This window comes from Gymnoscopelus microlampas, assembly GCF_963454915.1.
Source record: "Gymnoscopelus microlampas genome assembly, chromosome: 14".
Lineage (NCBI taxonomy): Eukaryota > Metazoa > Chordata > Actinopteri > Myctophiformes > Myctophidae > Gymnoscopelus > Gymnoscopelus microlampas.
This window is the reverse complement of record NC_139951.1, coordinates 34727114-34741276: the sequence shown is the minus strand read 5'-3', so window position 1 is coordinate 34741276 and position 14163 is coordinate 34727114. Positions and strand designations below refer to the sequence as shown.

The window sequence follows — 14163 nt, the reverse complement described above, 5'->3', positions numbered from 1 at the left end:
CGTAAGAGAAGATCTGTGTTACATTTTTTTTTAATTATTCAAAATTTGTCACTTAACAGCAGCTCTACAAGCTCACTATGCGTCGCAATCGGCAACAACCGAAGTATACAATAGGGTTCAAAACTGTTCCTCATTTGGTTGGGGACCCCAAGTAGTGAGAACCACTACTCTAAATGAGGTTAAACGTTGTACTTTTGTCAAATGCACATTCCCCTTCCTGTGTCCACAACAGCCAGTATACTGTACAACTGTCATGCTTTGCCTCCTCTAGGAGTCACTGACATGGAACTAGTTAGCCTTCTCTAATCCAGTATTTCTCAAACATTTTAATTTCAAGGAACCCCCCCCCCCCCCCATTTGATGCAATATGTATCTGTAAATGTTCATTTAATTGTTCACTCTCTGAGTCACAGATTTTGTAAGGGTCCATTTGGTTCCTAACTATCAGTCATTTAGCTTGGCGCCCCCTGGAACCCCCTCAAGGACCGCTGGGGGGGGGGGGGGGGGAAGAATCACTGCGTTAAAGGAGTGTAAATGGGCCTTAAGGGCAGGTGCAGACTGTGCGTATATACTGTATATGTGTGCTCTTTTCACAGAAAGCCCATTAGCTCACAGTACACAGATCACAAAGCTGGCCCGGGCCCGGGCCTGAGCCTGAGCCTTCATGGGGGGTGGGGGGGAGGTGGGGAGGTGGGGAGGAAGCAGACCTAATCTGCCTGCTAACAGATGGCTCTCTAGCCACGCAACGCCACCTGGCTGCCAGCCATGTTGGAATGGAGTGACCGCCCGCAGCGAGGTTGACGGGCGGTTGAGGACATGATTGTTATTGAATACGAAATGTCAATCAGTCGGAATGACCGGCTCGTCCCGAGGCCCGGCCCAGGCCGCCACAGGACCGACTGACTGACTGCTGTGGGACAGATTATAGCGCTCTGCTCGGGATATTCATGTTGGCCCGGGGTTTTTGTTTGTTTGTTTTTGTGAATGAACTGCTGACCTCACATGGCTTTTCTTTCTGGTGATCTGTGTCATCTTGACTTATGCTGTCATCAATATGTCATGAAATCAGAGACATGTGCTTTGCTCGCCCACAAATATTTGATGTCTTACCCCTGGGCTAAGTTTGCTCTTAAAGCGGCGATCCGGGGTTTATGAATACAATATTATTTTAACCATTTTCTGTGGTAGAATATATGTTAGTAATTTATGACTCACATTTTTAAACAAGGTTTCAGCCTGATCCGATGTAACTATTAATCGGTTTTGCTATTATGGTTTTAAAAAATCACAAATGATTAACCGTACACGTACAGGCTCAGTATAAGAATGTAAAGAAAAAATATATAAAAAAACATGTATAACTGAAAATGCTATTTGGTAATACAGTAGAAGTGTATGGACAGAGGTCCTGCAGCCTACATGTTTAAACATGGCTACTGTATTATTTGTGTTTAGAAAGGCAATAGAAATGTTGTGGGAAAATACCATAAACCATAAATCCTTAGTGTTGTGAAATAAATGTATGCGTAATAATTGTGATAATCATGAGACTATGAGCGGTTTGCGAGATTAGCTCTGCACGCACGCACGCACGTACGCACGCACGCGCGCAGATCAAGGCGGCTAGCCTCCTGCCAAAGCCACATAGGTCCCGGACTGCAGCTTTACCGCCATCAGTTACCTGCTTGCACGCTCACTCGCTATTGATGTGCTGCTCCCAAACCATTCACCAATCACCCCGTTGATCCTATGTATCTATGTCACTAAATCAATGCCATATATATCAAGGGACTGCATTACTTCTCACACCCTGCCAGGCTCCATCAGTCTCCATCAGTTTGCAGCCAAATGCGTCTCTAATGAAGATCATTGAAATTTGCTGGTTTAATCAGGGATTCAGGTCCCACAGCCTTCATTTGACAATCTAACAAAGGCTGAAAGAAGACTGACAGATGATGTGAGTTGCATTGATGTCTAGGGCTGGACCCATATCAGTCAGGCTGATATATCGGCCATTATATAACTTTATTGACGACATTGGAACTGATGTGTAGTTTTCAAAATAGCAGATCTACAAGCTCAGGATGCATGAATTGCTCACAATGTATTGTGACGTGTTGCGAGCTGGTAGATTTATGAATAGGGCTTAAATGGTTAAATAAAATTATGTTTAAAAACGATGTGTGTATTTCATATTTATATATTTTTTGCTTGTTGACTGTATAATGTGTTATTTTTGCATTATCAAAGTTGACTTAATTTGCTCTTTTTTTATTTGTTTGCTTATAAGTTAAAGGTTCTCAAATATATTCCTGAATCAAATTTTAACTTTAATCAAGTCTTTCAAGTTGATTAGAAAACGTTGCTCTTTCGGGCAAAATATTGGACAAAGCATCCATAATCGGTGGTCTTAAAACTATCGATGGTGGTCTAAGACTCTATTGACGGTGGTCCGAGGCTCTATTGATGTCCAGCCCATGTGTGGATTAATTTCAGAGCTGGCTGCCTTTTGTGTGTTTTGCAGAAACACCTTTGAATATGTTCAGCTTAGCTGTCCTGGTGCGGAGGATATAGTGGGTCTGAGGTCCAGTACAACACGTGCAGGGTTGGCCATTAAATCCCCACTGCGCAAACATATCTCCATTCCCAATCACGAGCTGCGAGAATTGTCAGTTTGCCTCCGTGACTGCAGCAGACACTAATCTAGGCCTCTGTCACGAGCTTATGCGGAAGCTAAGAAGCATTCTAACAGCTCAGCATACTGCTGCGCTGCTATATAACGGCCATAATTTGAAGGAATCGCTGCTTAATGTGTGTGCTTAAAAATGCGCGTGGGTGTGTGTGTATGTGTGCATATTTGTGTGTGTGTTTGTGTACACTTGTGCAAGAGATGTTTACTGCTCATTAATGACCTAAAAGGGAGGGAGAGAGAAATGGGGAGAGGGAGAGAGAGATATGGGGAGGGGGGGGTCTTGGGGTGCTAGAAGTGCAGTTGTAGGCAAAAAGTCAGGCTTGTCAGAGAGCATTAGCTTCCACACCTCTTCGGCAGCCAGCTGAATCTATCTGAATGCGACTTCTTTGGGAGCTCAGGGTGATTATGTTAAATGGATGACATACTGTAGGGGCAAGCACCGATAAATCGCTATAGCCCATGACTCACTCGTCTCATTTTGCATAACGCGCTGCATTTAGCCATCTCCAGTCTATTTTTCCACAAACAACATTGGACCACAGCCATTTTGATAACTTTTCTGCAGCGTAATTGTATCGGAGCTCTCAGAAACTTTCATCTTACAATTGTATACGTTTTGAGTATCACCCCCTATCACCCCTGCATAAAGTACAAAAAGTTAAATGGCTACAGCTTAACCACATGAACCCTAGCATCCCTGTTCTGGGGATATCATAATAGGCAAACATTTGGTGAAAATTCTACCTGTTGTTGCATGTTTACTGTTCGTATTACTATTATTGCCTCTACAATGTCTAAGGAAACAGAACAAAATGTGCACCAGATGTAACAATAAAGAAACCATGAACCTTTAAAAAAAGTGAAATAGCCAAGCAAAGCTCGTAACGCATTGCAGCATGGTATTTCCACTATTTGATGTACAACAAAAATATAGGGATTAAGCGGTTAAACACGATTCAAGCTCCCATACGAGTTATTATGTTTTCTGTGCCGCTGGGTATTACTTTTTCCCTGCAGCTAAGGTTTCAAAGCTCTGGCTCTAGCTCTAGCTCTAGCTCACGATGGCTGCATGGGAGAAGCACAGTGGTGTTGTTTGGTGGTGTAAACTTCTGCTGTAGACAGACATGCAAGTTACCCAGCCCACGCCGGCACTCTCCTCAATGTCACTCACTGTATAGCTATGCCATGCCTTTTCTCTTCTACTCTCCTTATCTATCCCTCGCCTCCGCCGGCTGTCTCTGCCTCATTTGTTCACGCTGCCTTTCCAGGTGGGCAAAAAACATAAAATCATCCCTGTTTTTCTTCTCCTTTCCCACTGTCAAAGAAACAGACTGTCTCTGTATCTGACTCTCTCTCTCTCTCTCCCACTCTATCTCTCTCGGTCTCCTTTCTCCGTGTCCTTCCCTCTCTCTCCTGTCGTTCCTCCCTGGCTGTCAGCCTGGCAGACGGGTTCTGCTGGCTCTTTTCGACATGCAGGGATTGACCCAGCTTCTCCAATTACCTAGAAAAAAATAAAATAAATCCTGATCGAGGGAAATGATCCTCATTATTGACGCTTGGTTCACCTGGCTTCTGCTGCATGGGAAGATAAGCAGCAGGGATTAAATGAAGGCGAGAGAGAGAGAGAGAGAGAGAGAGAGAGAGAGAGAGAGAGAGAGAGAGAGAGAGAGAGAGAGAGAGAGAGAGAGAGAGAGAGAGAGAGAGAGAGAGAGAGAGAGAGCAGCATGGAGCGAATCCAAGGTAGAGAAAGTGACAGGTGTGCAGTGGAAAAGATGCTAGCTATTGTAGCTAACTAGAAACATACGCAGATTACGCACGTAGCCATACATGCATTCATACATAGGTAGTCCCTCAAGCATGCCTAAACATACATGGTACATAAATAGAGACATGTGCAAGTGAATGATAAGAAAAGGCCAACATGAAAGCAGGCAGTGACAGCAGAATGATGCAGCAAGATATACTGTAGCGAGGCAGAGGAAGTGCGTGGGCAGTGTGAAGTCTGTGTGTCTGTACGCGTGCGCGTTGTCACAAAGTTTAGGGAACGTTATCCAGAGCCGACAGAATATGTTACAGCCGCAACGCCAGGCCTTACTGTTTTATAAGCATCCATAATATGTCCGCCTCGGCATCAATACCCCACACTCTCCTTAACGCAATGCTACCTGCTCGCTTGCTGTACCTCACAGCTCACAACCTATTTCCCCTCGAGCCATGGGGATGCTATGGAGATTTGTCTCATCTTTGTACTTTTTCTTTCTTTAACTTTTTATCGGGGAAAGGTTTAGCTGAGCACAGGTACTCGTGTTGGAACATAGCTTTGTGTTTCTAACCTTGGTCAAAGAGAGTTTGCCTTGTAAAGTTAAAGGTGGTATTTACATTTTTTTTTATTTTTTATGTTTTGGTTAAAAGTTAAATCTCTATATTCTGTTCCATTGCTATAGCGTGTTAGTTCTGTAAAAGGGCTCTCCCCATCTCTCCAGCTCATTAGTAAATAGAAATGTAATGTTCAGGTCGGGACACCAATTTTAACTAATCAGGACAGAGATAATTTATCAGCTTCAGTTTTATAGTGTCCAAGTTCCATTTGTGTCTGCTCATTTGTTTAATTTCATCACTTCTAATGTCACTTATTTATCCTTATCCTGTATGAGTTCTGTCTGCTGATTGGATAAAATTGGTATCCTGGCCTGAACATGTATTTTCTGTTAACTAAAGTGCTTGGGGAAACCGCTGTTACTGAACAAACACCCTATAGAAATGATTGCTATCAGAATATATAGAGGAGAGCTATTTATTAAAAAAACATTCACTTACATCACCTTTAATATCAGCAAGTCATGTTCAGTTAATATATGCAGATAGATCCTTCCGTGTGCTATATTGTACATACAATGTATAGGTTCAAGAAGATGTCCATACTGCGTACACTATATTACTTCTGCCACCTGGCATATTAAGGTCACTGCATTGCTGTGCTGTTGTTGGAGTAACTGTTTGCCATGTGTGTTGGTGTCCATCGCAGGCATGCGTATCCTGGTCACTCTGCTCCTGGACACCCTCCCCATGTTGGGCAACGTTCTCCTCCTCTGCTTCTTCGTCTTCTTCATCTTCGGCATCGTGGGCGTTCAGCTGTGGGCCGGCCTGCTCCGGAACCGCTGCTTTGTGGAAGACAACTTCTCTTTGTGAGTCTCGCCGTGCATCCACATCCGTGTGTGTGTGTGTGTGTGTGTGTGTGTGTGTGTGTGTGTGTGTGTGTGTGTGTGTGTGTGTGTGTGTGTGTGTGTGTGTGTGTGTGTGTGTGTGTGTGTGTGTGTGTGTGTGTGTGTGTGTGTGTGTGTGTGTGTGTGTGTGTGTGTGCGTGCGTGCGTGCGCGCCGGCGAGCTGTGTATTTTGAGTGCACAGGCAGAAGCCTTTACAACGTTTAATGCAGTGATTTTCAAACATATTCATGTCATGGATCCCCAAATTGATCTGTATTTGGCTGCGGACCACCATCTGAAAAGATTTTCTGCCAGGGACGGGTGTCCCTGGCACATAAGAGAATATTTGTCAACATGTTTCAGAAACAGCAGATGTACAGGCTCACAACCAGTCGCATCGTGACAGTTTCGAATTTTCTGGGGAAAAAAAAATCGAGTTTACGTGTTTAGACTGTTCCTCATTTTGCTGGGGGGACCCCCTGGAACCGCTTCAAGGACCCCTGGGTGTCCCCCGCACCCCAATTCAAGAACCAGTGCTGATGTTCGCAGCTGAAAGCAATTTTCTTTATACGGTTGTCATTATTGTTATTGATAACAGGGCGTGATGAAGGGAGCCGATCGGGTCAAGGTAAGACCTTGATCTGTGTGGGTGAAGAGGAGCGTGCAAGCGCGGCTCTGACGTCGATGAGCTTAATGATCCCAGCGTCTAATCATAGTGATGAATGGGACATAGACAGGCCGGTTCATAATGAGAAAGACCCCATGTGGGCCAGCTGTATATGGGACACGGGTCTCCCATGACTTATTCATATTCCCCGGGTGTCATCCTTGCCTCTATTACTCTCGTCCATAGGATTTATGACATCGCACAGCTGTATATTAAGCTCATGCGTAATGGCTTGAGTGAGCGGCCACATTTATTTTTTTCTCCTCATCATCAATTTTTGAGGGATTCTTTGCGATGCGTCGCCATTTTTGCACAGCGGTGTCTGTGGCATTTACAGCTCGTTTCGGCCGACCAAATGTTTAAAGTGCCTGCTCGTGGGAGCTGAGTTACAGGGGGGCATTTTTTGCAGCTTAAGTAATGGACCTTTATCGTGGCAATATCTCTAATGCTCATTTTTACATGATCGCAAAGCATCAGCCCAGATGGGAGCTGCGGCACAGCACATGGCCTGTGTGATAAAGTGAACACATTTTGTGTTGTACTCAGCACGCACTGCAGCACTTACAACAAAGAGATAGGCTTTCCCGACAGAAGCTTTGTTATGCAAGTACATCGGAATGCGTGTAAGAGCCATATAAATACATAAGTGAATGTGCTGATTGCAAGAGGTGGTTGGGCTGTGGACAGGAGTGCAGTGGAGTGGAGAAGTGAGCCCGGTAGGTAATTGCAGCTACTTGTGCGGTTAATAAAGCCTGTCACACACCCTGTGAGCACAATGTATGTTGACAGACGCCCCAATTATCCACCGGCGGAGATGTGCACTATCAGAGATAGGCCTGGCGTAGCACAGTGTGCGCACGCACGCGTGCGTGTGTGTGTGTGTGTGTGTGTGTGTGTGTGTGTGTGTGCGCGTGTGTGTGTGTGCGTGCGTGCCGTGTGTGCACACAGCCCCTCTCACACCCAACCACACACATGCCAGCCGCAAATGCGCATGCGCCACACACATGCACACTCATGCACACACGTTTATAAATAGATGATAACCCACAGTGCAAATACATTGCACAGTGAGACTGACAGACAGTCATGGATAGTACATAGATAAGTGTAAGATAAGTAATAATCTTTTCACAGAAACGGCCCTGACCTTGAGTAACTCCCCTGTCACCCTGTGCACTCACAAAAGACACAAGAGACTGTGATAGAGCCTCATTTTATTTTCTATTTTGACCATGCACCCCTTATATGACTTAGTTTCCTGATTGTTTCTCTATTCTCTATTTCAGTGTTTCCAAAACACCAATTTTGGGTTGTTTTTTTGTGGGTTGTGAGTATATAATGTAGTTTTTCAAAAGATTGTATTAAATGATAGCACAGCAGACACCAAATGTCTCTTTTGGGTCTCGAGCTGTAAAAGTTTGTGGAACTTTTTATTTTATTTTATTTATTTTTGAAAGTGCGGGGGAAAAAGACTGCTCATACGAAAAATAATTTCACGCACGCTTTTACACCTGTAAACTTGTCATATGTGACAATAAAGTTGAAGTAGAGTTGAAGGAGTTGACGTGGTCCTGTTTTCCTCGCCTCCTCCTCCTCCTCCTCCTCCTCAGTCCTCTGTCGTTGGAGCTGGGCAAGTACTACCACACGGAGAATGACGACGAGAGCCCCTTCATCTGCTCGCTGCCTAAGGAGAACGGCATGCGGGAGTGCCACCAGGTGCCCACCCTGTACGAGGAGGGCCTGCAGTGCAAGCTGGACATGGAGGGCTACAACAGCACCGACAACACCACCTGTGTCAACTGGAACCAGTACTACACCAACTGCTCCGCCGGCCTCGTCAACCCCTTCAAGGGAGCCATCAACTTCGACAACATCTGCTACGCCTGGATCGCCATTTTCCAGGTGACTCAGGGGGGGGGCAACTCCCCCAGGGAGTAGAAGTGGACCCAAAATGTGTGCAACATTTGGGTTCATATTTACTCTCAAGTTTAAGCTGTGTTCCAGGACAAATTTCAATGAATAACATTTTATTTTAACCAATCTGTATGGTAGAGCAGGGGTGCTGTGGTTCGCAGACTTGGGGGGGGGGTCTCCAGATGAGTAGCTTAATGTGCAACATTGTTTTCTCACTCAACAGTAACCAACATACAGTGTAAGTGTATACAGGGTGTCTGCACACAATTTAAGGACCTTTTAGACCTTTTTAATACCAAATTGGCCAAATTGTCAGATATTACGTAAGACTGAGGCAAACATTGAGACGGAGACAGATAAATATTGTGAGGCGTTGTGAGCTTGTGGCTATTTTCACAATATTTATCTGTGGAACCGAGTCAAACTAAATGTCATGCCTACAATTCCAAGTGCTTGCCAGGCTGGTGGGGTGGGGGGGTGGGGGGTGTGCCCTGTTCAAATAGGATTATTTTGGGGGGTCGCAGCCTGAAAAGTTTGGGAACCCTTGTGGTAGAGTACCTTAATACAATATAAGTAGCACATGCAGTGGTTGGAGGTGGTTTCTCTACACACTCACTCCCCACACCCAGGTGTCCGGTATGACACATACAGGTACTGTTAGAGATGTAGCCCTGACTGAAGCTCATAAATCCAACATCTCTCCTGGCCAACGGGGGATTCCCTCTTGGATGAGCGATCATTAGATGTTTGGTTTCCAATGCAGGGGGACCTGCAGGGTTATCTTATCCCAGGTGTTAACAATTGCAATGACCTCCCCCCACTGGCACTGGCAGAGGACATTAAACGCACGTATTGTCGCTTTAATCGAACACTGAGAATAGTACTGTGCCGTTATGGATCAGCCACTCCGCCAGAAACTCAAAATTGCATTATAGTTGTCTTGATATAGAATTAATTTTTATAAACCCTTATGGTTTTCCTTTTTAGTATTAAAACATGCAGTATGGCTAGTTAAAGTGAAGGCTGTGCGGGGAAACAGAGAAGGCTAATTGCTCCAGCAGCTGCTTGCATCAAAGGAATAGAGCTTATAGGATTAGCAGGTCACTACAGCCAGAAAGAGAGAGAGAGAGCGAGAGATACTATAAGTCTCGATTTTTCCACACCATTGGTTCACTTATCTCCGCGTTCATCTGCAAAGCCCTCTGTGAAGAGTTCTCCTCTCCTGTCAGTCTAGCAGGGGGAGTATATTTCTGGAGGATGAGTGTCAGTTTGGCTGAGGTGAGCTCTCCCATACTGTGCTGTACTTCTGGGGGGTGTTCCCCAGGGAGTGAGTGCATCGAGCCCGGTGTCAAGGCTTAACATATCCTTGCTATTATGTGAAGTCTTAATACGCTGAGTGGTCTACAATGTCAAATGTGCTCCGTTAAGCCTGATATATGTACCTCCTTACACAGTGGGAGTGCTTTTTCTTTCCTTTTCGTGCGATTGATTCGCCTGAAAATATAATTTCTCACGTTTCACGTTGAGCACATTGACACAGAACGCAAATATCATATGGCCGATAAAGTCACACAATTCTTTTACGAAACTAGGTAGATGTTTCACCGCAAATAAAATGCATCAAGCTGTTTGAATGAGGCATCAACTGCTATATGAATAGCTTGAATAGTTTAATGCGAAATAGTCACAGATGCATTTTGGGATTTATTTGTCCCGCTCCCAGGGTGTAAAGATCTTATGTTGCACAGAAGTGTTGAATCAAGTGTTGATCAAATTTAAGTATTAAATCATCTCTGTCCCCTATGTCTGTTTCTATTTGTCTGTTTTATACCTTTGCTCTCTCTCTCTCTCTCTCTCTCTCTCTCTCTCTCTCTCTCTCTCTCTCTCTCTCTCTGTGTCTAGGTGATCACGTTGGAGGGCTGGGTGGACATCATGTACTTTGTGATGGATTCTCACTCCTTCTACAACTTCATCTATTTCATCCTACTCATCATCGTAAGTCCTGCTTTATGACAGCAGCTAAATGCCTGTGCGTGTGCGCACGTGCACGTGCGCGTGTGCGTGTGCGTGTGCGTGTGTGTGTGTGTGTGTGTGTGTGTGCATGCGTTTTGGGTACAGTACACAAAAACAGTTCACTGTTGCTGAATGACTGAGCCAGTCTGTCATTCAGTACGCAGTCAGTGTGGCTGCGTTGGCTTGTGTGTGTGTGTGTGTGTGTGTGTGTGTGTGTGTGTGTGTGTGGAAAGTAACGAAGTACAAGTACTTTGTTACTGTAACGAAGTACTTTTTTCGAGTATCTGTACTTTACTGAGTACTTATTTTTCTGACTACTTTTTACTTTTATCCGTTACATTTTAACACAAGTACTAGTACTTTCTACTGAGTACTTTTCAAAATAGGCTCGAAGTACAAGTAATTTAGTTTTAATGCTAAATATTAATGTTGCGCGGCAGATCAAATTAAAAGAAGCGCTCATCCATGCAGTCGCGACGCTCGCAGGGTAGAACGTCAGTAGCTCTGGCCAGAGTGAGTCACACTGTAACTAGACTAAAAAATAAAGCTAGTGTTGACTAACCATATTACCAGATGCTCTTATTTTGAAATCGTTTTTAGAGGAAGTGTGTTGTTTTGCTGCCACCATGACGCTGATCTGTAAGACTCCGGGGAGAAAATGTAAACATGAACTCACGTGAATTATAAACGCAGATTTGGGCCAAACGTCATATTAACAATATGAAACCATGCTCCTGTGACTTAAACATGTTGGAAGTGCGTTCTTTTTGAACCTCCGAAGCATTAGGTGAGTGGTTATTAATTATATCATGATGCTGGCTAAAAGTAGTTCTACTCTGTGTGTTTAATTAAGACAAAAGTTCGCACAACTGTAGCTTTGGTTTAAAAAAAAAAGTCTACATGGTCTTCAGGTGCACACTTTTCCGGTAATTTCTGGCTTTGCAAAGCCATAGCTAGCTGTGTGTGTGTGTGTGTGTGTGTGTGTGTGTGTGTGTGTGTGTGTGTGTGTGTGTGTGTGTGTGTGTGCATGCCTGCGTGCGTGTGTGCGTGTGTTTACTTTGAAGTAGCCAGTATTGTATTGGCTATTTTGTTCAAACTGTAAAAAAAAAGATGGGGGGAATGGTCTAAAGCAAGGGTCTTCAACGTTTTTCAGGCCAACCCTTAGCTGAGAGAGAGATGAAGGAGGGAGTGAGGACCCCCCTAGCTGAGAGAGAGATAGATGAAGCAGGGACCCCTTAGCTGAGAAAGAGATGAAGCAGTGACCCCCCTAGCTGAGAGAGAGATGAAGCAGGGGCCCGTTAGCTGAGAGAGATGAAGCAGGGACCCCTTAGCTGAGAGAGATGAAGCAGGGGCCCCTTAGCTGAGAGAGATGAAGCAGGGACCCCCACTACATATTGTATAAAATTGTGTTCCAGGTTAAACATTTTCATAGATGTCATAGATTTCTTAGGCTGTCATCAGTGTTGTGTAAATTAATGTTTTTTTTATTAATTTCAGACATTTAACCACTTAAAACCTTCAATAGTCTACTTATTAGTACTTGATTTGCTCCTTTTCCCCCCTACACCAAACCTCTTTGCCGAAAATAGCCGATCTACAAGCTCACTACGCCTTGCAGCGCGAGGCGTTGTGAGCTTATAGACCCTAGACCCTAGGGGTCCCGGACCCCCTGTTGAAGACCCCTGGTCTAAAGTAAAGTCTATATGATTAGAACATGCATAAACATTCGACAATTTAGCTGAATAGGATGGGGTAGGACTACGCTACTGTATTTTAACATCAGTCATAATGGTGGTAGCCTACTTGGAGAAGCAAATATTTTCTCAGGTGGTACTCAGTGTAAAAAGGTTGAGAACCACTTATTGATTTCAAAAGTTGGGTCGACTACATGTATGATTCGTCACATCACAGTTTGGAAACCAATCCTGGGCCAGTTTTAAGACGTGTGTTTGGTGGGGATCTTTTAAGTTTAATAGCCTTGGGGTACAATTGGCTTTGCACAGAAATATCCGGTAAAAATACTTTTACTTTTACTCATAAAGTACATTTCAGAGCCTGTACTTTTTTACTTTTACTCGAGTAATTATTTGAATGAGTACTTTTACTTTTACCAAAGTATTTTTTTACACAAGTAATTGTACTTCTACTCGAGTACAGAATGTGAGTACTTTTCCCATCTGTGTGTGTGTGTGTGTGTGTGTGTGTGTGTGTGTGTGTGTGTGTGTGTGTGTGTGCGTGCGTGCGTGCGTGCGTGCGTGCGTGCGTGCGTGCGTGCGTGCGTGCGTGCGTGTGTGTGTGTGTGCATCCATCCATTCTTGACACTCTGAAGGACTTTGGCAGTCCTCTGTCATATTTATCCCATTATCCCCAACTCACAGTATACTGACATGACTGTCAACCATTTTCCAAAGAATACCACGGTTTGTTTGGTTTTCGAGAAAACTATTCCATGGGATTCCATATTCCATTATGCCGTCCAATTCCATCCATTTTAAGTGCTGTATGAAATTCTACTTGCAGAGACCGTAAACAATTGCTTGAGATACAGTAAGTGATACAACGCAGTGACATTTCTGTCATAGAGAACCTTTTTATACAATGCTGCATTCGCTTCATTGCATTTCAATTCAGTTGAAAGCGTGGATTGATTTGAAAAGGTTAGACGAAAAAGTCCCTGGAGAAAATAATTGATCTACTGACAAAATTCAAATGTGCATGACTTCTTAACACCAACAGAAAGTTCCCGCCGGAGAGTAAGGCACTTCAAGGTGGCTTCATCACATTTCAGTCAGACAACTCTTGGATTCAATTAAATAATTATTGAGCATAACAATATTTGAGCATAGATATCTGAAGCATCGATCGTTTGGCGTCAAGGCTATGTCTATATTCCCTGTAAGCATGAAATATTCTAAATGAAGTGATCTGCCAAATAGATATTACAGGGAATGAAATAAGACCCCAAATGGGCTTATAGAAACAGAGCCCATGCACAGGCGGATGCTGGGGAGGAGGTGGGATTGCAAAATAACTCCATAGGGCAGCAGCAGACAGCAGTAGAGGCAGTGGCAGCACAGTGAGCAGAAAGCAGACTTATATTAAGCAAAGAATGATCAGGTAGGCAGGGAGGTTTGAATAGCCCATTAATCAGGTGAAGAGTGCATGTGACTGATCACCTGATCAGGGCTTGGCGCTGCCTTGAGATGTGTGCCTGAGCCAGCTCCGCAGGCTTCCCATAATGAAAGAAATGTTTTAATTAAATAAATCCAATTTGGAACAAACTACGGTATGCTTTAGAAAATGGTTGGCAGTAAGGTACATTCTACCGTCATAGTCATAGTCAATAGGCTACACATGGTCCTTAAAGCATGTGATTAACATTGACAGTCATTGTCGCTGCTTCACCCCCCAGATCGGCTCGTTCTTCATGATCAACCTGTGCCTGGTGGTCATCGCCACCCAGTTCTCAGAGACCAAACAGAGGGAGAGCCAGCTGATGAAGGAGCAACGCGCCCGCTTCCTCTCCGAGGCCAGCACCCTGGCGTCCTTCTCGGAGCCAGGTTCCTGCTACGATGAGCTCCTCAAGCTTCTGGTCCACATCGTCCGCAAGTCAGCCAAGCAGGTGGCCCACCTGTGCAGGGCCCTGGCACGACGCGCGGGCCTCAACATCGCCG

At 44.5% G+C, this 14163-nt stretch overlaps 1 protein-coding gene across 4 annotated transcripts in view; it reads left to right on the top strand.

The window, feature by feature from the left end:
- Window positions 1-14163, top strand: part of cacna1g (calcium channel, voltage-dependent, T type, alpha 1G subunit) — a gene marked incomplete at its 5' end in the record, with an annotated part of 167363 nt that overhangs the window by 35733 nt on the left and 117467 nt on the right. For all 4 annotated transcript variants that reach the window (XM_084077512.1, XM_084077509.1, XM_084077510.1 and 1 more), the window contains 4 exons: window positions 5718-5877; window positions 8173-8464; window positions 10379-10471; window positions 13902-14163. The exon at window positions 13902-14163 is cut by the window's right edge and continues 660 nt beyond it. In XM_084077512.1, the coding sequence (XP_083933638.1) occupies window positions 5718-5877; window positions 8173-8464; window positions 10379-10471; window positions 13902-14163 (807 nt within the window). The remainder of the gene's footprint in view (window positions 1-5717; window positions 5878-8172; window positions 8465-10378; window positions 10472-13901) is intronic.